The sequence below is a fragment of the Chelonoidis abingdonii genome, chromosome 4, assembly GCF_003597395.2.
Source record: "Chelonoidis abingdonii isolate Lonesome George chromosome 4, CheloAbing_2.0, whole genome shotgun sequence".
In the NCBI taxonomy this organism is placed as follows: Eukaryota; Metazoa; Chordata; order Testudines; family Testudinidae; genus Chelonoidis; species Chelonoidis abingdonii.
In genome coordinates this window covers 123,359,281-123,384,852 of record NC_133772.1, presented here as the reverse complement: position 1 = coordinate 123,384,852, position 25,572 = coordinate 123,359,281, and the positions used below count along the sequence as shown (strand labels likewise).

The following is a 25,572-nucleotide window of genomic DNA, read 5'->3' as shown; positions in this document are numbered from 1 at the left end:
TTTATCCGAGCACTCAACCCCTCGCTATCATCTGAGACGAGAGCTTTTCTCTGGGGTGGGGCGCGACTCCTGGCCATCTAGACACAAGGGCTTTGCTGTAGACCAGAACTTCATCCACAATCAATGTCCGTGAGCTAAGGCGTGGTCCGGCTTGGCATGCCAGGCATTTCGCGAGCACTGACAGGGACACCGTTGTGTTGCCATTATGTCATGGAAACAACATGCCATGTGATTATCAATAATAACAGCAAGGAGGACAGGACAATCTCCTTTGCAGAGAGGCTCTGACACGTGGAATTTGTATAGCCAGTCGACTTTTTCGACTTGGAATGCCTCCTTCCTCCCGCTGGGTCTGGATTATACTCTAGTCAGCGGACGCTGAGCCGACGTTCCTGCCACGATGGCCATCCGTCCGGACATCCTGTTCTGTTTTCGAAGGTGGGGCGTTTCCCAGATAGCTATTCGTCCAGAGGAGAACAGGAAGTGTCAGATGTTATCTGCTCCTGCCGGGCCGTCCTCCGGGGTCCCTCCGATGCCTTTCTCATTCCTGGAAAGGGGTCGCAGTAATGCTTCCACTTCCTTAATCCAAGTATGCTACGTTGCGCAGGACAAGTCAACTGATCTGATGCTCCGGCTATGGTGAACAGTTATGGTACAGCATGCTGCGGACCTGTCCGGGTCAATACAACTAATTCTACCCGGACCTATAAAACAGACTTCGGCAGCTTCGTCAAGCCAGCCTGTCCCTTACACTGACGGCGTGGCTTCTGTCGGTGAATGATTCTGACGCCAGTGCTCCGAACAAAGGTAACAGTTTTTGGTAGCGAAGCCATCGACGCGGCGACTTATTTCGCAAAGTGGAAGCATTCTCATCTTGTGTACACGGCATTCATGCCCTAATAAAGAAGAAAAGACGGTTACTCACCTTTGTAACTGTTGTTCTTTGAGATGTGTTGCTCATATCCATTCCACACCCGCCCTCCTTCCCCTCTGTCGGAGTAGCCAGCAAGAAGGAACTGAGGAGCGGTCGGGCCGGCAGGGCTATATATCAGGCGCCATGACGGCGCCACTCCAGGGGGCGCCCTGCCAGCCCTCCGAGTGTTGCTAGGGTAAAAGTCTCAGACGAACGTGCACGCGACGCGCGCACACCTACTGGAATGGATATGAGCAACACATCTCGAAGAACAACAGTTACAAAGGTGAGTAACCGTCTTTTCCTGTTGGCTTGGGTTGCCTTCCCTTATCAACCTGGGCTTGTTTTCTTTTACTTCCCTCTTTCGGATCCATTTGCTGTCTTTCTCTGACACTTCATCTCGTTTTACTTCTCTTGCCCCCAGGAAACCCTGGGCTAGGTATGGTATACTGTAGATATCTGAACACACAGGCCCTCTGAATATGGATCTCCCTGTCTGCAGCAGTATTTGGTTTTTCCCACAAAACTCAGAGAGAGTTGTCTGCAGGTCCAGAGATCTTCTCTCAAAGTGTGAGGGGGAGGGCTGCAGCTCCCCAAAGTAGATCTGCTCAGGGGTTAATACTGTCTGAGTTCTATCCATTTTATAGAAGCTACCATTCAGGGGCTTCCAGGGCATTCCGTCTGGGAAGTCCTGGCAACATGGTGGCCCAGCCAGGGAGCCTCTGCAGTAGTTTCCCAGAGAATAGCAAAGCACAGGGCCAGAAGTCCTTATTCTTTCACAGGGGACAAACCCTATTTCTGACTGCAGAATCCAGAAGAGACTGAGGAGAGCCTTGTAGTGTTTCTTTTCCCCTAAACTTTTTCTACATAGGGCTTTTTGGAGTTTCTTGTGAGGGAATTGCTTTAAAACGAGACTGTTAGCCATGAGTTTCCTGCAGTAATGACCACTTTTAAGTAACAGAAGCATATGCTTTTGCTTGTAACCATTATAGAAACTTGGCAGGAGGAGTTACGTTTAAATGAAGATTTTTCCATTATAGTGAATTGTTTTTTGATGTTATAGGAATGTAATTCACAAAAATAAGATGCTGTCTTTGTGATTTATAGGCAGTGTCTGTGTTGTGGTAAAACATGTAATCCTCTCATTTTGATTTTTTTTTTGATGTTTTATAAGTCTTAAGTACTTAACTCATTCAAAGCTAAATTTCAGTAACTACTGATGGACTGTGTAACTTTGTGTTCTAACATCTTGGCTTGACTCTAGCTGCGAAGTGATGAAAACTGAATCATGCTGTTGTGGTGTTATATTATGGGTTTTTTCCCACTGATTGAGCATGCTGATGAAGTATACAGGTTTATTGCTTGGAGACATCAATTTGGTTTAGTTCCCTAAGATTTTTCTGCTTAATTTGTATAGCAATTTAAATGACCTAATCTTCTGGTTGTCAAAATAAATAATTTAATGTTGTTGCTCTTTTTACAGATGCAGAAAAAGAAATAATGAGACTTAATATCTTAAATCAGGTAAACTGATTTCGAAATGATACCAACACTGAAGTCATAATAGTAAGAACTAATGTGAATCATAGAATCATGCAAATGTAGGACTGGAAGGAACCTTGACAGGTCATCTAGTCCTGTCCCCTGCACTGCCATAGGCCTAGTATTATCTAGAATATCTCTGGCAGGCGTTTGTCTAACCTGTTGTTAAAAACCTCCAATGATGGAGATTCCACACTCTCTTTAGGTAATTTGTTCCAGTGATTAGCTACCCTTATAGTTAGACGTTAGGAAAAAATTCCTAACCTAAATCTCCCTTGCTGCAACTTAAGCCCATTACTTCTTGTCTTTTCCTCAGTGGTTAAAGAGAACAATTTATCACTCTTCTCTTCGTAACAACTTTTTATGTACTTGAAGACTGTTATGTTGCCCCTCAGTCTTCTGTTCTCCAGACTAAACAAACCTATTTTTTAAAATCATTCCTTATAGGTCATGTTTCCTGGACCTTTAATCAATTTTGTTGCTCTTCTCTTGACTTTCTCCAATTCGTCCACCTCTTTCCTGAAGTATGGTGCCCAGAACTGTACGCAGTACTCCAGTTCAGGCCTTCTCAGTGCTGAGCAGAGTGGAAGAATTACTTCTCATCTTGCTTACAACTATCATAGTAATACAACCCAGAATGTTTTTTGCTTTTTTTGCAACAGTATTACATTGCTGACCCGTATTTCGTTTGTGGAACACTATAACCCCCAAATCCTTTTCTGCTGTTCTCCTTCCTAAAGTGATCATTTCTTATTTTGTATTTGTGCTGTTGATTTGTATTTGTCCTCACTGAATTTCATCCTATTTAATTCAGATCATTTCTTCAGTGTATCAAGAAGATCATTTTGAATTCTAATCCTGTCCTCCAAAGTGCTCACAACTCTCCTCAGTTTATTGTCATCCGCAAACTTTAAGTGTATTCTCTGTACCCATTATCCAAATCATTTATGAAGATATTGAATAGAATCAGACCCAGAACAGATTCCTGTGGGACCGCACTAAATATGCCCTTCCAGCTTGATTGTGAATCATTGATCACTACTCAGAGTACATTTTTCCAGCCAATTGTGCACCCATCTTATAGTAGATTTGTGTAGGCTATAGTTCTCTGAAAATGTCACGTAAGACAGCATCAAAAACCTTACTAAAGTTGAGATATATTACATCATCTGCTTTTCCCCCTATCCACAAGGCTTCTTACCCTGTCACAGAAGGATATTAGGTTGCTTTGATTTAATTTGTTTTTGACAAATCCTTATTGACTGTTCCTTATTCCTCATTTTGTTCTAGATGCTTACAGATTGATTATTTGCTCCATTATCTTTCTGGGTACTGAAGTTAAGCTGACAGGTCTATAATTCCCTGGATTGGTCTGTTGACCTGACTTATGGAGGGCTGGTTAATCATATGCATCAATGATCTGACTAGAAGGTAATCAGGTTCTTGTTCTGAAATCAGGCCACGGAATTAGAGAATGTAGAGTCCAATACTTAGTAAGGACTCTCAGGGTCTGTGGCGAGAACACTCCTGCTGAGGACAAAGCCAAGCTTCAGAGATTTTTATTAAAATCAAAGAAAAGGTCATCAAAGCTCCAAACCATAGAATCAGAAAGAAATAATATAGTTCTATGGGTAGCTGTGGTATCATTCCTTACAAAAGCTACTCACACCCTTTCTTGGGGACCTGGCGATGGAAGACAAAGGACTAACCTTGTCTCTGGCTTGCCAAATGAATCTGATGATCCAGGTTCCTCAACGCTGAGATGGTGGGGAGAAGGGTCAAATGTAGAGTAGCTAAGCCAGGGGTGGGCAAACTACGGGCCGCAGGCTGGATCCTGCCCCTCAGGGCTTTGGATCCGGCCCGCGGCGCTGCCGGTACCACATCCCTGCAGCTCCCGGGCGGGGGGCAGAGGGTTCCATGTGTTGCCCTTAACTCCAGACACCGCCACCTGCAGCTCCCATTGACTAGAAACGGAGAACCGCAGCCAATGGGAGCTTCAGGGGCAGTGCACGCCGAGCCCTCCGCCCAACCTCCCCTAGGGGCTGCAGTGCTTCCGGGAGCAATGTGGAGCTGGGAACAGGAAAGGCATGCAGAGAGCCTGCCCTGGCCCTGGTGCATGCTGCTGCCACACCAGAGCCCGAACCTCTCCTGTACCCCACCCCACAACTCCCTGCCCTAAGCCCCCTGCCTGCACCTTGAATCCCTCCCGACACTCCAACTCCCTGCCCTGAGCCCCCTTGAACACCCTGCACCCCAACCCCCTGCCCTGAGCTCCCTGCTGCACCGTGCACCACTGTGCACCTCAACCCCCTGCCCTGAGCCACCTGCCACACCCCACATCCCTTCTGCACTCCAAGCTCCTGCCCTGAGCCCCCTCCCGCAGTCTGCACCCTCCTGCACTCTGCACCCCAACCCCCTTCCCTGAGCTGCTTCATACATCCCATGCCCCAGTCCCTTGCCCTGAGCCCCTTCCTGCACCCCGCACTCCCTTCTGCACCCCAACCCATTGCTCTAGCCCTGCTTACAGTTTCCTCACCCAGATGTAGCTGGTAGTTAAACAAAAGATGAACTAAAAGAACTAACTCCGCTTGGTGGTTTGCCGTCTTATAGGGTCTTGGACTATCCTGAATATTCATGTCAGTTCCCAACCTTCAATGCCCAATTCTTATTCCCTCATCCACATAAATCTTTGGGTACACTCACTATATAGGCTAGCGTATTTATGCATATTAATAGCACATCCATACAGACCATTTTGTATTTAAAGTCTGCCTTCTTCAAGTCCATTGTCTTTATTTTGCTGTTTTCCCTCCCACTGTTCCTTAGAATCATGAACTCTATCATTTCATGATCATTTTCACTCAAGGTACCTTCTATCTTCAGATTCTCAACTAGTTCCTCCCTTTTTGTTGGAACCAAATCCAGAATAGCTTCTTCCCTGGTTGTTTACTCCACCTCCTGTAGTAAAAAGTTGTCTCCAGTACATTCCAATAACTTATTGGATAATCTGTGTCCCGGTCTATTGTTTTCTCAACAGATGTCTGGGTAGCTGAAGTCCCCCATTACCACCACTTCTTGTGTTTTGGTTGATTTTGTTAGATATTTAATAAAGCCTCATCCACCTCTTCTTCCTGTTTGGGTGGTCTATAGTAAATCCCTACCAGGACATCACTCTTGTTTTTTACCACTTTTACTCCTGACCCAGAGGCTTTCAACAAGTCTTGCTCCCACTTCTATCTCAAGCTCAGTGCAAGTGTAAGGAAAAGCACTCTTTTGAAATTGTATGTTTTATATTAAACATCTTTAAAGCTTTTTTATTTTCATGTAGATAGTCTTGTGGTAATCAAGGAAATAACTTCAATAATTTCATGATTAAATACGCTTTCCCTATCTCTTCTATATCCAGTCTGGTATGAGAAACTCCACACACTCTAGTAGTTAGAACCATTGCACTCCCTCTAACAGTTTACTGTTCAGTATAATACAGTATGTAACTTGTTTTTAATTAAGTGGTGAAGGCATCCTAGAAATCACATGTAGACTTTTCGGCATTATTATAGTATTTGCATTGTCAGTTTCTAAAAATTGTTTGTTTTCATTCTTACATGCTCCTTTATAGCAAAATCTAAAATGTTGTAGACATCTCGCAGATGCTGTTGTTTTGATACTTCGATACAGATTCAGAAGGAACAAAATTATCAGATAAATTACCAACTGGTTTTTTGTTTTGTTTTGTTTTTTCGTAGACTGATAGTTTTATTGGTGCAGGAGAAGATGGTCTAAAGGTTAAAACAGATATGCAAGTTCTAAAAGAAGAAAATCATAAACTAGGAAAAGAAAAGGTATGTTAGTTAATTGACCATCTTTGCTTTTAGTTTTGTATATACATTTACTGCAGGATAAGAGAGTATTAACAAGCACATTGTGCGCGCATTACTATTCTGTGTAAAGTTTTCAGACCAGCCTCAAATCTACTTAGAAAATTTGACTTTGTTCATTAAGGTATTTGTATGAAGTTGTTGGACTTGTAGTATATTTTTATTTCTCAATTTTTTACAAAAATGTCAAGAAAATAATTTAATTCCATTTCAAAATTAAAAGAAATTATTTCAGTTAAATTCCCGTATTAAAATAGGTATTTGATTCTGAGTTGTATTTGTTACTACTGCTTGAAAGTACATCCCATTGACATATTGTAAGGGAAAGAGACAGCTTTTGCACTTTTTTTATTTACTTGATACATATTACATCATAGAAGCTGATGTATTTTGAATTGTAAATTAACCATTTCACAGAATTGCATTGATATGTTGCCTCAGATGTTGATTTAAAAAAAAAAAGGAAAAGGACAAAAAGAATCTCTGAAGTACTAGCTTTGTAGTTATAGCTTTCTATCAGCTTCTGTCAGTGTTTTGTTAAATATGATTCTCCTTCATATTTGGCATTGCACTGTGGTCTCTAAATTCTGTTTGCCATTATTTTCACACTGCATCCCACCCCGCGAATGACAACGACATTTTGATATTGCACCATAGATCCAAAGGTTTCAGTTTCTTTGGTAGAAAGTTGTTAACATAGAGAAATGACATAATGCTTGAAGCATCAAATTTAAATACCTGGTCTCCCTGGAAATTTAGGTTCTTCTTTGAGTAGTGTGCCTATGGGTGCTCCACTGTATGTGATGTGATCCCCTGTGCCTGGGATTGAAGATCTTTGGTAGCAGTGTCCATGGGGCCCCACATGCACTCCTCCTCATCTTGCGCTGTGAGTAACTTATAGCTGTGTGGTCCAGCTGCCCTCAGTTCCTTCTCAGTCACCTTTGGTATGGAATTCGGAGCAGATCCCTTCTACCTCCTTAACCTTTAGAGAGAGACTCATTAGCTAACCTTACATTAGTAGGAGAATAGCCGTTTCTGTTAATTTTCTCCCCCTAAAAACATTTTTTTATATAGTTACTCTTCCCTTTCCATTACCTTATGCTTCCCTGATTTCTGCTCTCTCCAAATGGGAGCTCTCCTCCTCCTTGGGACTATGCCAGGATCTCCTAGGTTCAAGAGGTGCCTCTTTTGTTAGGAGGCCTTTCCTGTGAGTGATGGGCACTCACGGTGCATCCGCTGCCTCAGTGAGGGCCACGTCACACAGAAGTGCACCCACTGCATCAACTTGACCTCTGAGCCCCCAAAGGTCTGTGAAGTCAGACTCAAAATTCTCCTCATGGAGAGTTCTCTACGGCCAGCTTTGGATCCCAGCCTTGATACCTCTCCGGCCTGGCTCTCACCCTCATTTTGGTCAACAGTCGATCCCACTCGCTATGGCTATCCAAGAGGAAATCCTCTCTTTCCACTCAAATGGGAAGAAATAGACCACTACTTCACCTTCCAAGGAACCACCTCAGAGAAAGCCATCTCCAGCAAGGTCAGTAGCCTCAACATCATCAGGGGTGAGACTTAGCTCCCATGACCGTCTGAGTACCTCTGATACTGGAGCTAAATGGAAGTCCAAGGACCCTAAATGTGCAGGACCAGAGGCAGATACACTGTCTCTCGGGACCAAAAAACACAGTGCAAGAGCTTCTGAAATGGTACTGAGTGCCTCATCCAAGACAACCTTGGGTGTGTCAGCACTGACAACAGTGTCGGCATCGACCAAATCCTTGGCACTGAGCAAGCTCTCAAGATCAAGTAAGCCATCTACACCATTTACTTGCTGCTCGAGGGAATGCACTCCACCCTTGGCATTGATAGTTCCTTCAGTTTCTAAACAACTACTGGTGCTGATGATGCTCCTGCCTGTGCTACAGCAGTTCAGATGTTGAAGGGACCTGGTCATCTGTGACACACCGGAGTCTCCGCTCCTCTGTTGCAAGCTCCCTATAGTTTATCCTCTTCCCGGAATCAGAACCCTACTCTCTTTCACCACTGAGAACGGCACCACCCTTTCCCAGCAACGACAAAGAGGAAGAGGATGATGAGTACTCCATTCCACCCGCATATCTGGAACACAGACAATCCTCTGCTCATCTGCGTTATCCAGAACCAAACCGAGGGTCTGGTATGGACCCCCATGGATGCAACCCCCACACGCCAGTCTCTCCACATTGGCCCTACTGGGCCCCATGGGCTATCTGTATGGCACAGTTTTCCAAACCACCCATAGAGCAGAGCCAGAAACACGAACAATCGCCATCCTTATCTGTTTCTTGACCATCTGATGTCAACCCAGTAACGATGGAGGAACAGCAGGAAGACACAGAGGAAGAGGTTACACCACCACTCCACTTGTCCTCCTCTTCCCCTGATGAGGCGATCATGCCACGACCTCCTACGTCGGCAGACTATTTCAGACACTTTCAGGAACTATTCTACAGAATCACTGAATCTCTCCAGATCTTGCTGAAGGAAGTCCCAAGAGCAACAACACAAGCTGCTTGATATCCTACACCCCTCCACATTGGTGATGATAGCCCTCCCTATTCATGAGACCCTATTAGACTCTGTCAGTGTGCTCTGGCAGACCCCAACATCCATCCTGCTAACCTACAAGCAAGAGGACACAAAATATTATATCCCCACTAAGGACTTGGAATTTTTTTTCCCATCCTACTCCAAACTCCTGGGTCGTCAATGCGGTACATGAGAAGGGATGCTAACACCACCCAAGGGCAAAATCCTACAAGAGGGACTGGATGCAGCTAGACTTTTTTGGTGTCAAAGCATATTCTTCTGTGACACCAAACAGCCAGTGTCATCTCACTAATTACAAGGCTCTTATGGCCAAGTACAATTATATGAACTATTCTAAAATACAGGAATTCTTCAACATCTGCCAGACAATAAGGAGCAATTCCAGACACTCGTGTCTGAAGGACACCACCTTGCCTGCACGGCACTACAAGCTTCCCTGGATTCCGCAATCATGGCTGCTCACTCCATTGCAACAGCTGTGGTAACAAGACAAGTGACATGCTTTCACCTCCCTGGATTCTCTAAAGAAGCGTGCAGTCTGTAGTCAAGGATCTATCTTTGAAGGTTCCAAACTATTTGCTGAGCACATGGATGAGTCCTTATATACTCTAAAGGACTCTCGAGTGATCATCTCGACATATGTAAACCAGCACTGAAGAGACATCAGGGGAAATACCAGCTGAGATCCTGAGTTCCACATTTCATTCCTTGCTGTCAGTATGACACACAACAAAGGCGACAGAGACCCCTTCCAAAATGCAGACAAATGCCGTTTCATGGAGCTACCTCTTATGCATCTTCATCTAAAATATAATTTTGAAGGTTTGGTCAAGGCCCAAGAAAGCCGCCTCCCGTTAAAGTTGCTGCAACCATCTTTAACAACCCACCAGTTTGACGACCGTTTAGCCCCATTTTATCCATCATGGTGACAAATCACTTTGGACACACAGATCCTGGAAATAATCAACAAAGGTACACCATTCCATTCCAGTCCTTCCTCTCCTTCCTGTCCCTCTTCAAATACCCTTATCACAATCACCTTCTATGAGAAGAAGGAAATAACCTTCTGAGACTGGGGTCTATAGAACCGGTCCCATCCGAACACAGAGGGAAAGGTTTTTATTCCCACTATTTTCTGATCCAAAAAAAGCTGGCATCTGGAGACAGATCCTAAACTTATGAAACCTCAACAAGTTAATTTAACTGCAACACTTCAGTCTGGTTACACTTTCAACCATTATCCCAGCACTGGAGTATGAATACTGGTTTTCAGCCCTCAGCTACCAAGACACTCATCTTCACATCACCATACACCCTGCTCACAGATGATTCCTCAGATTCATCCTGGGAACCAATCATTACCAATACAAGGTACTACCTTTTGGACTCTTTACAGCCCCTCATTCCCGAGTATTCTCCACAATCTTTGTGGTAGTGGCAACATATCTGTGCAAATAAGGCATTGTCGTAGTCCCATACTTAGATAACTTTCTCCTCAAAGCGCCATCTGAACCTGACGCAATTCACACTATATGAAAGATGGAGCTTTTCTTGAACCTTGGCCTTCAAATAAACATCCAAAAATTGACACTGTCACTTGTGTAACATCTTGAATTTATTGGGACACATCTGGATGCAATACAGGCCGGAGCCTTCCTTCTAGCTCAAAGATTTTCTATAATAGTCGACCTTATATCCACTATGAGAACCAGCCTGCAGCTCTCCACCAGGAAGTGCCTCCAGCTGCTTGGCCATATGGCAGCAGCCACATTCATGGTAAAACACGCCACGTTGCACGTCTCCATGTGTGGCTACGCACAGTCTATGTACCTCACAGACACAAGTCTTCACAAACTCCTATCCATGTGTGGTGGACACATCACCAAAATTTCTGTATGGGGGTCCCTTTTCTCCAGCCAACACTGTCCCTAATTCTAACAACCAACACCTCCCTAACTGGTTGGGGAGCACACCTTCAGACCCACAGGGAAGGAGGTCTCCTGCAGAATTCTCCCTGCACATCAATCTTCTAGAACTGTGAGCGGTTAACAATGCATGTTGACATTTCCTACCACTGATCAGACATCAAGCCATGAAAGTAATGACAGATAATATTGCCTGCATGTTCTACATCAAAAGACAAAGCAGACTAAGGTCCCACTCCCTATTCTCGAAAGCACTGAAATTGTGGAACTGGTGTATCCAACAGGACATCAACATTTCAGCTGCATGCCTTCCTGGACAGCAGAACACCATGATAGACTCACTGAGCAGCCAATTCTTACAAGACCACAAGTGGGAACTAGATACAGGAGTCCTTCAGTGCATGTTCAGCCACTGGGGATTTCCCCACATAGATCTCTTTGCCACACCAAGAATGCCAAATTTCCTCAATTCTGCTCACAAGCAGCTCTGGGACACTGGTCTCTGGGAAACACCTTCATTATTACATAGGATGATCCACTATGCCTTTCCACCTTTTCCCCTCTTGTTCAAGGTACTTCACAAAATACAGGTGTAACGATCCTGAATCATCCTTATATTCCCAACATGGCCATGACAGATTTGGTATCTTTACATCCTATGCATGACATTGTGTGCTCGGATCACCCTGCAATTGATTCCACACCTCCTCTCGCAGGATACGGGCCAAATCCTCCAACCCAATCTATGTCTCCTTCATGGTTTCGGGATTTGGAGATGTCCTGCTTGTAAGCAATAAAAGAGGTTCTCTTAAATAAGTGAGATGACTCACTGTACTTGCCTCCAGAAATGGGAAAAATTCCAATCCTGGTGCACAGCCAATCATGTCTGTGATAAATGCCCCATTACCATTCATTCTAGATTATATATTAGATCTTAAAAGATCAGGCTTCTCTACAAGCTCTGTTTGTGTGCACTTTGCTGCCATCACAGCATTCCCCACCCCAAGATGAATGGCTATTCCATATTCGCATATCCTGCTCATGAAGAGATTCCTTAAAGACCTTTACAACCTTTACCCTCACATATGACGTCACTACCTCATCTTGAACTCTCTCACCAGACCGCCATTTGGGCCCATGACAACATACTCTTACATTCATCTTTCCATGAAAACAGCATTTCTTGTAGCCATCACGTATGCCTGACAGAGAAGAAATGGGGGCTCTCATGGCATACCCCCCAAATACAGTTTTTCATAAGGGCAAGGTCACATTATGCATGCATCCAATATTCCTAGCTATGGTGCTGTTCTTCCATTTGAACCAACTTATCCATCTTCCCTGCTTCTTCCTGAAATGCATAGCAACCAACATGAAGCAATGCTACATACCTTGGACATTACGTGAGCATTAGCCTTTACCTTGATAGAACTAAATCTTTCAGACAATTGTTGTGCTAATTCCTCTCAACCGCCAAATGGTCAAAGGGAGTGCCTGCATCCAAACAATGTCTTTCCAAATGGATCTCTTAGTGCATATGCCTTTCTTATCAACTGCACAACCAGCTACCTCCACCTGGAACTTGAGCGCATTCCACTCGCGCTCTCTCCACATTAATTGCCTTTCTCAACAATGTGCCAATCACTGACATTTGCAAAAGGCCACCTGGGTGTCCATGGACTCTTTTGGCCAACACTATGCACTATCCATGTTGCAGGATCAGATCTCCTACTAGGACACACTGTCCTCTCCTTATTGGACACTATTCCAAAGCCCCAGCCTTACATCTATGGGCACTGCTCTACAGTCATCTACAGTGAAGCACCCAGAGGGACACTACTGGAAGAAGAGAAGGTTGCTCTCCATGTGCAGTAACTTAGGTTCTTCAAGATGTGTCTCCCTATGGGTGCTCCACTACTCGCCCTCCTCCCCTCTGCTTCAGAACTCAAAGATAAACTCTTGGCTAGAGAAGGAACTGAGGATGGTTGGATCGCACAACACCATATATAGATGCCCCCCCATGGCATGAGACAGGAAGAAGCACCTGTGTGGCCCAAGTGCAAGGTGTGCTGCTACACTGCCTACAGTAGAACACCCATAGGAACAAACATCTCAATGAATATGTTACTGCACGTGGTGAGTAACCTCTAACATTTGGTCAGGGTGACTTGTTATTCTATGGAATCAGAGTTCCATGTAGTTTACTTTGTGTTTGGAAGCACTTTCAAGCTGATGTCCCCTCTACTCTGCATGGACGCTAAAAGTCCCATTGCATTTTTCATCAGAGGTTTACTCAGATACCCTTGGTCAAAACCCTCCCTTCCCTCTTCCATTATGCAGCTATGACAGTTTACACCAACTGTGGACAGATTTCTCTTGTGGATGATGTGATTTTCCTTTGTGCACAGTTATAAGTTGCACTGGGATCTTTGTGATGAAAATACTTTTAACTTATGTATATTTATTAATGTTAATAAGACACCTTCCTCACACTGAATAATGCTTAGTTGGGATAAAACTGAAGTAAACTTGTTCCAGTGTCCAAAAGACTTGCTTTTTTGTTCAAACTTAAAATGCTCTGGTTGACTAAATATAAAACCTGTTTTCAAACCAGTGTTTAAAAACTTGAATGATAGTATAAAATCCAATTTATGTCCAATATAAGGAAGAACTCCAGAAGAAACTGGCAAGTTTACAACATAAAGATGAGGATGTTACATCTGCATCTATTGAAGACATGAATTTGGAATTAAATCAATTAAGGCAAGAGTTGGAAAGGAAGGAGCATGAACTCAAAGAAAGTATTACAGAAAGAGCAACACTAACAGCAGAATTAGAAGAATTGGACAAGCAGAATCAAGAAACTGTGCAGGTAACAAATATTGCCGAGAATTAATGGACATATTTGCTTTTTAGACATTCAGTGTGTGATGTTAATCTTTGCTCACAGATATCAGGGCCTATTAGGTTCTCAGTAGTCTATTGTGCCATACTAGATAAGACTAGTGGTTTATTTAGTCCAGCATCTGTCCTGACAGTGGCTGATACCAGATTCTTCAAGGAAATGCAAAAAAATTCCTGTAATGGACAATTATAGAATTACAAAGAAGAATACAAGAATAACATACCCGCTACCCACAATGGAAATTTCTTACTGGTTTCCGTCAGGTAGTGGTTATCATGTGCCCTCTAGCATGAAGGTTTATTTCCCTTTTGAGGAATGTTGCAGTACCAAGGATATGTTTTTAGGGTTTTTTAATTCAAATAAAATCTTGACCTCCTTAATAACTTGTGACAATGAATTCACATGTTAACAGTGTGTTATGTAAAAAGTATTTCCTTTTATCAGTTTTAAATGTTATTAGTTTATAGTAGCATAACATCTTAAACTTTTTAAAAAAAACCCTTCAGATTTTGAACAAAGTCTGTGAAACTTAGTGGTCACAGATTATTTTTAATCAAATATTAATAGTTTTATATTTGTCACTATTTTAACTGATATTCAGATTTTAAAAATGTATTTGAAATACATCTGTTTCACATTAACTACTTGACTTTTCAGAAAGAAAATGACCAATACCACAATAACTAGGGCCTTACCAAATTCAAAGTCCATTTTGGTCAATTTCATGTGATAGGATTTTAAAAATTGTAAATTTCAACTATTTAAATCTTAAATTTCACAGTGTTGTAATTGTAGGGGTCCTGACCCAAAAAGAAGTGGTGGGAGGAGGTCACAAGGTTATTGTAGGGGAGATGCGATACTGCAACCCTTACTTCTGCGCTGCTGCTGATGGCAACGCTGCCTTCAGACCTGGGCAGCTGGAGAGTGGCACCTGCTAGCTGCGAGCCCAGCTCTGAAGGCACAGCTGCTGCCAGCAGCAGCACAGAGGTAAGAATGGCATGGTATGGTATTGCCACCTTTACTTCTGCACTGCTGCCTTCAAAGCAGGGCCCTCAGTCAGCAGGCACCACTCTCTGTCCACCCAGCTTTGGATTCACCACTGCAGAAGTAAGGGTGTCATGGTATTGTCACCCTTACTTCTGCGTAGCTGCTGCCTTCAGAGCTGAGTGCCTAGCCAACAGCTGCCAATCTCCGGCTGCCCAGGTCTGAAGGCAGTGAAGAAGTAGGGTGGCAATACTGTGATTCCCCTAAATTAACCTTGTGACCCCTCTGCAACTGTTTTGAGTCAGGACTCCCAATTTGAGAAACGCTGGTTTCCCGTGTGAAATCTATATAATATAATGTAAAAACACACACAAGACCAGATTTCATGGTCCATGATGCATTTTTCATGGCCATGAACTTGGTAGGGCTCTTACAATAACATTACAAAATAGTATGACAGCATATGAAACAAATGTGCTGTGTGAGTCAAAATAATTTTATCTTTCAGGACAAAACTTCCCATAAATTTGATTCTACCTGCCTTATTGAGCGTATGATAATGTAAACTCAGAATAGAAAAAACTGAATTGGTATGAAAAAGCCACACAGTTATATCAGCTCACTGGCTTTATTTGCAGGATGTTCTGATCTGCAAAATGGCAAAATTGAAGGAGAGAAGAGAATTCTGTAATGTCCGGGGAAAGCATTATAGTGTTCAGAAATTAAAAACCCCTATTAAATCATTCTCTTATCCCTATGGACCTCCCTCCTTGCCCTCCCCCCGCACCAAAAAAAAAGCTTTCTATCCAATGCAGATTTGTTCCCTACAGATTCAAACCCTCCGGCCAACAGGGACCATTATGATGATCTTGTCTGACCTCCTGTATTACACAGGCCATAGAACTTCCCCAGATAATTCCTAGAGCATATCTTTTAGATAAACATCCGATCTTGATTTAAAAATTGTCGGTGTTGGAGAAGACACCACATCCTGTTGTAAATTGTTTCAGCGGTTAATAACTCTCACTGAAAAATGTGTGCCTTATTTCTACTCTGAATTTATCTGTCTTCAACTTCCAGCCCTTAGATCGTGGTATACCTTTCTCTGCTAGATTGAAGAGCCCATTATTTAATATTTGTTCCCCATGTATGTACTTATAGACTGTAATCAAGTCACCGCTTACCCTTTCTTTGTTAAACTCACAATAAGGCATGTTTTCTAATCCTTTACTCATTCTCTTGGCTCTTCACTGAACCCTCTCCAGTTTATCCACATCCTTCTTGAAATGAGGGCACCAGAACTGGGCACAATATTCCAGCAGCGGATGTGCTAGAGCCAAATATACTAATAAAATGACTTCTCTACTAACTACTGAAGGGAAAAACGACTGAGGAGAGTTGGCAGTTTTTCAAAGGGACACTATTAAGGGCCCAAAAGCAAGCTATTCCGCTGGGTAGGAAAGATAGAAAATGTGACAAAAGACCACCATGACTTAACCACGAGCTCTTGCATGATCTAAAAAATAAAAAAGAGTCATATAAAAAATGGAAACTAGGACAAATTACAAAGGATGAATATAGGCAAACAGCACAGGAATGCAGGGGCAAGATTAGAAAGGCTGTCATAAATGGATAGGTAAGGTAAGGGTTAAGTTTCTTTTACCTGAAAAGGGTAACCGAACACCTGACCAGAGGACCAATCAGAGAACTGGATTGTTTAAAGTCAGGGGCGGGAATTTGTATACCAGGGTCTTTTTTGTTTCTCGGCTGTGAGTAAACAAGGTTTCCTCCTAACTCCTTCTTATTTCAATATTATACCAAAAGTCTGTGAGTACAAAGAACCCCAAAGCAATTCGGCTATGAGAACTTTGGGTTGTACAAATAGATGTGGATGGCTGTGTCTTTTTTGTTTTCTCGGCTGTGAGTAAACAAGGTTTCCTCCTAACTCTTCTTATTTCAAATATTATACCAAAAGTCTGTGAGTACAAAGGAACCCCAAAGCAATTCGGCTATGAGGAACTTTGGGTTGTACAAAAGAGATGTGGATGGCTGTGTCTTTTGTTGTTTTCTCGGCTGTGAGTTAACAAGCTTCCTCCTAACTGCATCTTATCTCCAAGGTCTCCTACACATCTTTGAGTACAAGAAACCACAGCTCCGCTAATTGCTTTGGGGTTCCTTGTACTCACAGACTTTTGGTATAATATTGAAATAAGAAGGAGTTAGGAGGAAACCTTGTTTACTCACAGCCGAGAAAACAAAAAAGACCCTGTATACAAATTCCCGCCCTGACTTTAAACAATCCATTCTCTGATTGGTCCTCTGGTCAGTGTTCGGTTACCCTTTTCAGGTAAAAGAAACTTAACCCTTACCTTACCTATCCATTTATGACAAAGCAAAGGCACAAAATGAGCTCAAACTAGCTACGGGAATAAAGGGAACAACGACTTTTTTTCAATACATTAGAACGCAAGAGGAAGGCCAAAGACAGGGCAGGCCCACTGCTCAGTGAGGAGGGAGAAACGTAAACAGAAACTTGAAATGGCAGAAGATGCCTTAATGACTTCTTTGTTTCGATCTTCACGGAATCTGAAGAATGCCTAACGTAGTGAATGCTAATGAGAAGGGTTACGTTGAAAGAGAAAATAAAAAAAGAACAAGTTAAAAATCTTTAGAAAATTAGATGCCTGCAAGTCACCAGGGCTGAATGAAATGCATCCTAGATATCAAGGAGCTAACAGAGGAGGTATCTGAGCCTCTAGCTATTATCTCTGGAAAATCATGGGAACAGGAGAGATTCAGAAGACTGAAAAAAGGGCAGACACTAGTGCCCATCTACAAAAGAAAATAAAAATACCCAGGAAAACTACAGACCAGTTAGTTAACTTCCGTGCCAGGGAAGATAATGGAGCAAGTAATTAAGAAATCATCTGCAAACACTTGGAAGGTGGTAAGGCGATAGGGAATAGCCAGCATGGATTTGTAAAGAACAAATCATGTCAAACTAATCTGATAGCTTTCTTTGATAGGATAACGAGCCTTCTGGATAAGGGAGAAGCGATGGATGTAAAAATGGCCTACATACTTTATTCCTAGATGTATACATTTACATTTAAGTTATTAAAACACACATTGTTTGCTTGCACCCAGTTTACGAAGTGATCCAGATCTTTTTGAATCAGAGACCTGTCATCTTCATTATTTACCACTTCTCCAATTTTTTTTGTCATCTGCAAACTTTATCAGTGATGATTATATGTTTTCTTCCAGGTTATTTGATAAACATGTTAAATAGCGTAGGGCAAAGATAACAATCCCAGAGAGACATCACTGGGAACAGACCTCTTTGATGACAATTCCCTGTTTACAGTTACATTTTTGAGCCTCATCAGTTAGTAGTTTTTAAATCATTTAGTGGGTGCCATGTTAATTTTATATCGTTCTAGTTTTTTAATCAGAATGTTGTGCGGTGCCAAATCAAATGCCTGACAGAAGTCTAAGTATGTTACATCAGCACTATTATGTTTATCAAACAAATTTGTAATCTCTGTAACAGGGTGTGCTGAATCAGGAGCTGACTCAGCATCCCATCTCTCAAATCCCCACCAATATAGATTAATTGAGAAGGGTCAGTCAACTCAGTAGAGCTACATCTGAAGGGCTAATTAGAGGGGGAAGCAACCCCAGTATCTGGGAGCCTGTAGTTTGAGAGGAAGGAAGCCGTGGAAGGGGGAGCTGAGAACCAGAAGGAAAGCAGAGATGGGTAGGGCTGACTGCTTCCAGCTCTGTTCCCTTTTCCAGAAGCAAGTGCTGGCTAGGGCTTGTAAGTGTAAGTAAATAGCACTGTAGGTAGAGACCTGCTGGCACAACAAAGTAAAACATGGTGGTAAAGGAGACATGAAGCAGTTTGGGTTTTACTTAAGGCCTGAACAGATTCTCAGGGGATTACCCCATAAACAATTTTATCAACAACAGATATCGAGTTTGTTTGACAGGATCTGTTTTCTGTAAACCCATCTTGATTTGCCTTAATTACATTACCCTTCTTTAGTTCTTTATTAATTGCATCCCAAATGAGCCGTTCCATTATCTTCCCAGAATCGATGTCAGGCTGACAGGCCTATAATTAACTGAGTTATCTCATTTACCCTTTTTAAAAATTGGCAAATGAGCTTTCTTCCAGTCTTCTGGAACTTCCCCAGTATTCCAAGACTAATTGAAAATCAACGTTAATCATCTAGCAAGCTCAGCAGCCAGTTTTTTTTATACCTCTTGAGTACAAGGTAATGTCTAACTTTAGTGGCTACTGTTTAACGTCCTCCAGAGATGTGAGTGAAGTGGAAATTGTGTTATCAGCATATGATGAGACTATTTCATCTGTTTTTTCCCCAAATACAGGACAGTAATATTTATTGAACACTACTGCCTTTTCTGCATTATTATTGATAATTCTACCATTTCCATCTAGTAATGGGCCAATACCGTTGTCAGGATTCTTTTTGTTCCTAATATATTTTAAAAACTCCATCTTATCCTTAATTCTCCCGGCCCTAGATTTCTCCTTTTGTCCCTGGGCTTCCCTTATCAATTTTATACAGTTCCTAACTTCTGATTTATATTTACTATATCAGCTTCCCCTTTCTTCTGTTTGTCACACATTTTTTACAGCTGCCTTCACTCTCCTTCCCTCTAAACCAGGTTGGTTATTTAAATTCTTCCTTGATCGTGAGATTGTGCCTTTTGGGGCATCTAGTAAGGCGTTCTTAAAGGATTCCAAATTATCATTCACATTTTTCTGATTAAATTCTTCCTCCTATCTGTGATCATTGCACACACCAGCGACTCCTTGCATTCACTCCAACAAGCCGCTTGTGTGCCACCCTTCTATCCCCTTTTTACTTCAGTGACTCACTGCACACACACAGCCCAATACCAAAGAATCGTTGCTTTCTGCCCCCCATTCTCACCTCCACCAAGTGTGTGACTCTCCATTCCAGGGGCTCTGTGTGGTGTCTCTTTACCTCTTCCCCCGTACCAGGGTCCCTCAGTTTCCCTCCCATGCAAGAAGCTATGTGCACCCCTGTACCTTCCTTCCAAACTGTATCAAGGTTCCCCATTTTCCACCCTCATTAGGGGTTCTTTGTGACCCCTCCATTTCCCCAAATGCCAAGGGCTATGTGTGGCCCCAAATGAGGGTCTTCCCTTTACCCACTTGGTCACTGATCTATGTGTCCCCCATTTCTCCCTCCTCTCCATGCCAGGGGTTCTGTGTGCCCCCATTTCCAGGTCTCCCTTTTTCTCCTGCCAGAGATTGTGCCTGCTTCTATTCCTTCGTGCCCCAATACCATGATCCCTCATTCTGTTTCTCCCTCTGTGTGCATCTGCATTCCCCACTACCACTGTTCTGAGTCTCCTTCTCTCCCCCCTGCCCCCTTCTTTTCCTTTCAGTGTGTCAGCAGAATTAGGAGGATTGGCAGAACTCAGATGAGGTGGTTTGTTATGCTGGAATATGTTAATGAATACGATAAATCAGTTCTTCAATTTATAGACAATTACAAGGGTGATTGGAGATGTTAGCTCTGCTAACCAGATGCCAGGGACTTAATGTGTCCCCCATTTCCCCCTTAAGGTTTTCATATTTTTCACCAAATTGCATAGTGTTCTGCCCATTAATGCTTAGAATATTCCCTTAACTTTTGGAATTGATTGAATGAGATGGTCAAAAGTTATTGCATTACACCCAAACAAAGAAATGCAGTCAAGCTTGACCAATAATACATCCGCACAAGGCAGTTGAATGGGCAACCTTATTCAAGCATTTTGTAGGCTTTTTAGTTTGCAACCTCAGTGTTCTCTTAATTTTTAAATTAATTTAAATTTAAATTCTAGATGTATTTTGTTTAATGTAACTTCATATGTTTTTAAGAGGCTTGAAGAAAATTTTGTTTTCAGTTATACAGAACCATGTTGGCCCCACATGTGGGTCATCTGTAGGATTGGGATCTTTAGTTCTTCTTCGAGTGGTTGTTCATGTCCATTCAAAGTAGGTGTGCGTGTGCCGCGTGCACGCCAGCTGGAAGATTTTCCCCTAGCGGCGTCCATAGGGTTGGCTCAGGCGCCCCCTGGAGTGGCGCCGCCATGGCGCTCTATAAAGGGGCCCGCCGACCCTCCACCCCCTCAGTTCCTTCTTACCGCCGGTGACGGCTAGCTGGAACTTCTTTTGCATAGCAGTCTGGCAGTGTCCTATCCATACCGTTTAGTCTGTGTATTTGGGCCTAGACCCCCTATTTGATGGTACGGTTGAGGACGACCTACCAATTAAGACTCTGGATCCTCCCACCCCTACCTCTGGGTCACGTCTGTCCCACTTCTACTGTGCCTGGTCCCGAATTACGTCGGACAAATGGGTGCTCCGCACGATAGAGAGGGGATATTCTATCCAGTTTTCCTCCCACCCGTCGCACCAACCCTCTTCCGCATCCCTCTTCAGGGACTCTTCTCATGAGCAACTTCTGGTTCAAGAAGTGAAGTCCCTCACGGAGGCAGGGGCGGTGGAGGAAGTCCCACGGGAGCACAGGGGCAAAGGCTTCTACTCTCAGTACTTCCTCCTACCGAAGGCAAAAGGGGGCCTGAGACCCATCCTAGACTTGCGGCGGCTGAACAAGTTTGTGAGGAAACTCAAGTTCCACATGGTCTCCCTGTCCTCGATCATTCCCTCCCTGGATCCAGGAGATTGGTACGCTGCCCTCGACTTAAAGGATGCATAATTCCACGGCACCGCCGGTCCTCAGGTTCGTTGTGGCTGGCGTCCATCTGCAGTTCACGGTGCTCCCGTTTGGCCTGTCAGCTGCTCCCAGGGTCTTCACAAAGTGCATGGCGGTCGTGGTGGCCTTACTGCACAGGGACGGCATCCAGATATTCCCCTGCCTGGACGACTGGCTCATAAAGGGCCGCTCCAAGGAGCAGGTAGAGACCCAGGTGCTGTTCATCAGGCGGACCTTTCTCGATCTGGGCCTCCTCTTGAACGATGCCAAATTCACCCTGTCTCCGACACAACGCATAGAGTTCATAGGAGCGGTTCTGGACTCCACACACGCCAAAGCATATCTGCCAGAGTCCAGGTTCCGTGCAATTTCCGAGCTTGTCCTCGGACTGCACCGCGTCCCAATTGCCATGGTGCGAGTTTGCCTCCGGCTGTTGGGCCACATGGCGACATGCACCTATGTGGTGGTCCACGCCAGACTCCGGCTTCGCCCACTGCCGGCCTGGTTGGCGACAGTCTGTCGCCCGGTCAGGGACCCTCTGGACTCCGTGGTGTCCGTTCCGCGCTCGGTGCCGCGCTCGCTTCAGTGGTGGCTCAACCCGCGGGAAGTCTGCAGGTGTGTTCCCTTTGCTGCCCCGCAGCCCTCCCTCTCCCTGATGACAGACGCCTGGGATCGAGGTTGGGGAGCGCCTCTGGGACACCTCAGGACACAGGGCTTGTGGTCACCGGAGGACCTCGAGTTGCTTATCAATGTCAGGGAGCTGAGAGCGGTCCGCCTGGTGTGTTTGACCTTCCGGTCTCACCTGGCCGGCAGGTGTGTTTCAGTCTTTTCGGACAACACGGCGGCAGTCTTTTATATCAACAAACAGGGGGGTGCATGCTCCTCTCCCCTCTGCAGGGAAGCCCTTGCGCTGTGGGATTTCTGCATCCACAGTGCCACTCACCTGATGGCATTCTATCTTCCGGGGGAGCAGAACAGCTTGGCAGACACCCTCAGCCGCTTGTTCCAGGGTCACGAGTGGACCCTCAGATGGGACGTGGGGCTTTCCGGCTCTGGGGCTTTCCCCGGTTAGACCTGTTTGCCTCAAGGGAAAACAGGAAGTGCCGACGGTTTTGCTCCCTTCTGGGCCACAGTCGGGGGTCTCTGTCAGACGCTTTCCTTCAGCCATGGGAAGACGGCCTGCTCTATGCCTTCCTTCCGATCCCCGATACACAGGGTGCTTTTAAAGATTTGCAGGGATCGCGCCAGGGTAATCCTGATAGCTCCGGCGTGGCCGCGCCAGCATTGGTACACATCACTCCTGCACATGTCCGTTCAGGCGCCCCTGATGCTTCCTCTACTCCCGGACCTGATCACGCAGGACCGGGGCTCCCTCCACCATCTGAACCTGGAGTCCCTTCACCTCACAGCCTGGATGCTCCATGGCTGAACATGGTGGAGTTGCAGTGTTCCCCGGCAGGTCAGGCAGGTGCTGCTGGGTAGCAGGAAACCATCAACTAGGGCCACCTACTTGGCTAAATGGAAGCGCTTCTCCATCTGGTCGGGTCAGCGGGGTCACGACCCGCTGGGGGTTCCAATTCCCATTATCCTTGACTGTTTCCTTCACCTAAGACAACTGGGCCTCTCCCTTTCTTCCATTCGCGTACATTTGGTGGCCATATCCGCTTTTCATCCGGGAGAGGTGGGTGCCTCAGTGTTTGCGAACCCACTGGTTGGGCATTTCCTCAAGGGTATGGACAGGCTCTTCCCGCATGTGCATTAGCCGACCCCTGCTTGGGACCTGAACCTGGTCCTCTCCGTCCTCTCGGGGCCTCCCTTTGAGCCTCTGGTCTCGTGCTCCCTGCTGTACCTGTCATACAAGACTGCCTTCCTGGTGGCCATCACCTCGGCCCGACGGGTGTCGGAGCTTCGAGCATTAACATCTGAGCCCCCATACACAGTCTTCTACAAGGACAAGGTCCAGCTTAGACCTCATCTGGCTTTCCTACCCAAAGTCGTTTCACAGTTCCACATGGGGCAAGATATCTTTCTCCCGGTGTTTTACTTGAAACCACACGCCTCCAGCAAAGAGCGGAGGCTACATTCCCTGGATGTCTGCAGGGCCTTGGCTTTTTACATAGAGCATACCAAGCCGTTCAGATGCTCGACCCAGCTCTTCATTGCAGTGGCAGAGAGGGTGAAGGGGCTACCGGTCTCCTCTCAGCGAATCTCTTTGTGGATCGCTACCTGCATCCGGGAATGCTACCGTATAGCAAAGACCCCTGTCCCTCTGGTCATGGCCCACTCCACTAGGGCGCAGGCCTCCTCGGCGGCATTCCTGGCTCAGGTTCCAACTCAGGAGATTTGTAGAGCGGCCACGTGGTCCTCCATCCACACGTTCTCGTCTCACTATGCCATCACGCACCAGGCTAGGGATGATGCAGCTTTCAGTCGCGCAGTACTCCAGTCAGCAGTGGTCTCCGACCCCACCTCCTAAGGTTAGGCTTGTGAGTCACGTACTTTGAATGGACATGAACAACCACTCGAAGAAGAAAAAACGGTTACCTGCCTTTTAGTAACTGTTGTTCTTCGAGATGTGTTGTTCATGTCCATTCCAACACCCACCCTCCTGCCCCTCTGTCGGAGTGCTGGCAAGAAGGAACTGAGGGGGTGGAGGGTCGGCAGGCCCCTTCATAGGGCGCCAAGGTGGCGCCACTCCAGGGGGCACCTGAGCCGACCCTACGGACGCTGCTAGGGGAAAATCTTCCAGCTGGCGTGCACGTGGCGTGCGCACACCTACTTTGAATGGACATGAACAACACATCTCGAAGAACAACAGTTAATAAAAGATGGGTAACTGTTTTATCCATAGCATAGACCTCTGCCATGGATCTTTAGATTCATAACATAGACCTCTCCCACATGAGCTAACAGAGAAACTGGTAGCAATGGAAGTCTGTCACCTTCCGTATGGACCTGTCATTAGACGAGGAGTGAAGACACACTATCAGGTGGAGTTCATAGCTTTTTGCTAAACTGCAAAAGAATATTGAGACTCTAGAATAATGGTTTCAATTCTCAGTCTTGTAGGGGAGTATGTCCCAGTGGTTATAGACCCTTCTGCCCCTGTCTTTCTGCTCCTATTCCTGCCTTACCCTCACCCTTATTCTTCATTTGAGTCAGGTAGCTTCTTTCTCCTCTATTTTGCCTGCATGCCAGTAGAGAGAACATTGGGAGTTGCTCTCGGTTCCTGTCCTTGTCACTACAGCAGCTCCTGGCAGCCAGGAGGAGTAATTGCAGTGAAGGTCCTGTTCAGTCCGTGAAGCCACAGGATGGTGCATGCTCCAGCACACTGTGGGCATGGCTCATGCGCAATCTAGTCAGCACATAAGAGCTGTGAGAAGTGGAGCATGCTAAGTACAAATGGAATCTTCAGAGAATTTAGTTGCAAAACTGTAATGTCTCTCTACTGGGCATGTGCAAACATCCTCCCCCCCCCTCCCCCCCAAAGGATTAGAACTTTGCCAAATCTGGATGAATTTTCTCAGGGACAGCAAAAGCACATCACTAGCATTAGTGGGAGAGACTCCCCCACGCCTGATCCCATTCCCTCACTACAAAATTTCAAGTCCCTGCTCCAAAGTATGGAGGTGCTAGAGATGCTCATTGAAACTATTGTAAAGACTTCTTTAATATGGGCAAAAAGGTGTTTTTTTCACTAATCTCATTCTCAAAAATGGCTGAAGCATTTTAATTGAAACTGTCCCCAAAACATCAGCCTTGAGCACCTGGCATGGGAAATTTCAGCCCAAATGGTTTGTTTGGCAAAATTAACTGAAAACAAAGTCTTATTATGGGAAGCGTTGTGCATCTTAACTGTATGCATCACTGTCTGTGCTGTCTATAATAAACGAGCTGTCTGTCAAATTTTCAATGTATTTTGTTACTACTGTGTTAAGAATTTTAAAGTTCCAAATGTTCATTTGACCTAGTTGAAAAAAGTTTTCCTTTGTCTTAACCAAACCTTATATACACCTGGGATTTCTTTGATGTTAAGGCTTCTTGGCTTAAGGTATCTTGTAGACCAAAGTAGGTTCTC

At 44.7% G+C, this 25,572-nt stretch overlaps 1 protein-coding gene across 1 annotated transcript in view; it reads left to right on the top strand.

Moving 5' to 3' along the window:
- Positions 1 to 25,572, top strand: part of TRIP11 (thyroid hormone receptor interactor 11) — a 97,869-nt gene that overhangs the window by 25,864 nt on the left and 46,433 nt on the right. Inside the window, exons 8-10 of the mRNA XM_075065644.1 lie at positions 2,397 to 2,437; positions 6,202 to 6,297; positions 13,510 to 13,716. Of these exons, the coding sequence (XP_074921745.1) occupies positions 2,397 to 2,437; positions 6,202 to 6,297; positions 13,510 to 13,716 (344 nt within the window). The remainder of the gene's footprint in view (positions 1 to 2,396; positions 2,438 to 6,201; positions 6,298 to 13,509; positions 13,717 to 25,572) is intronic.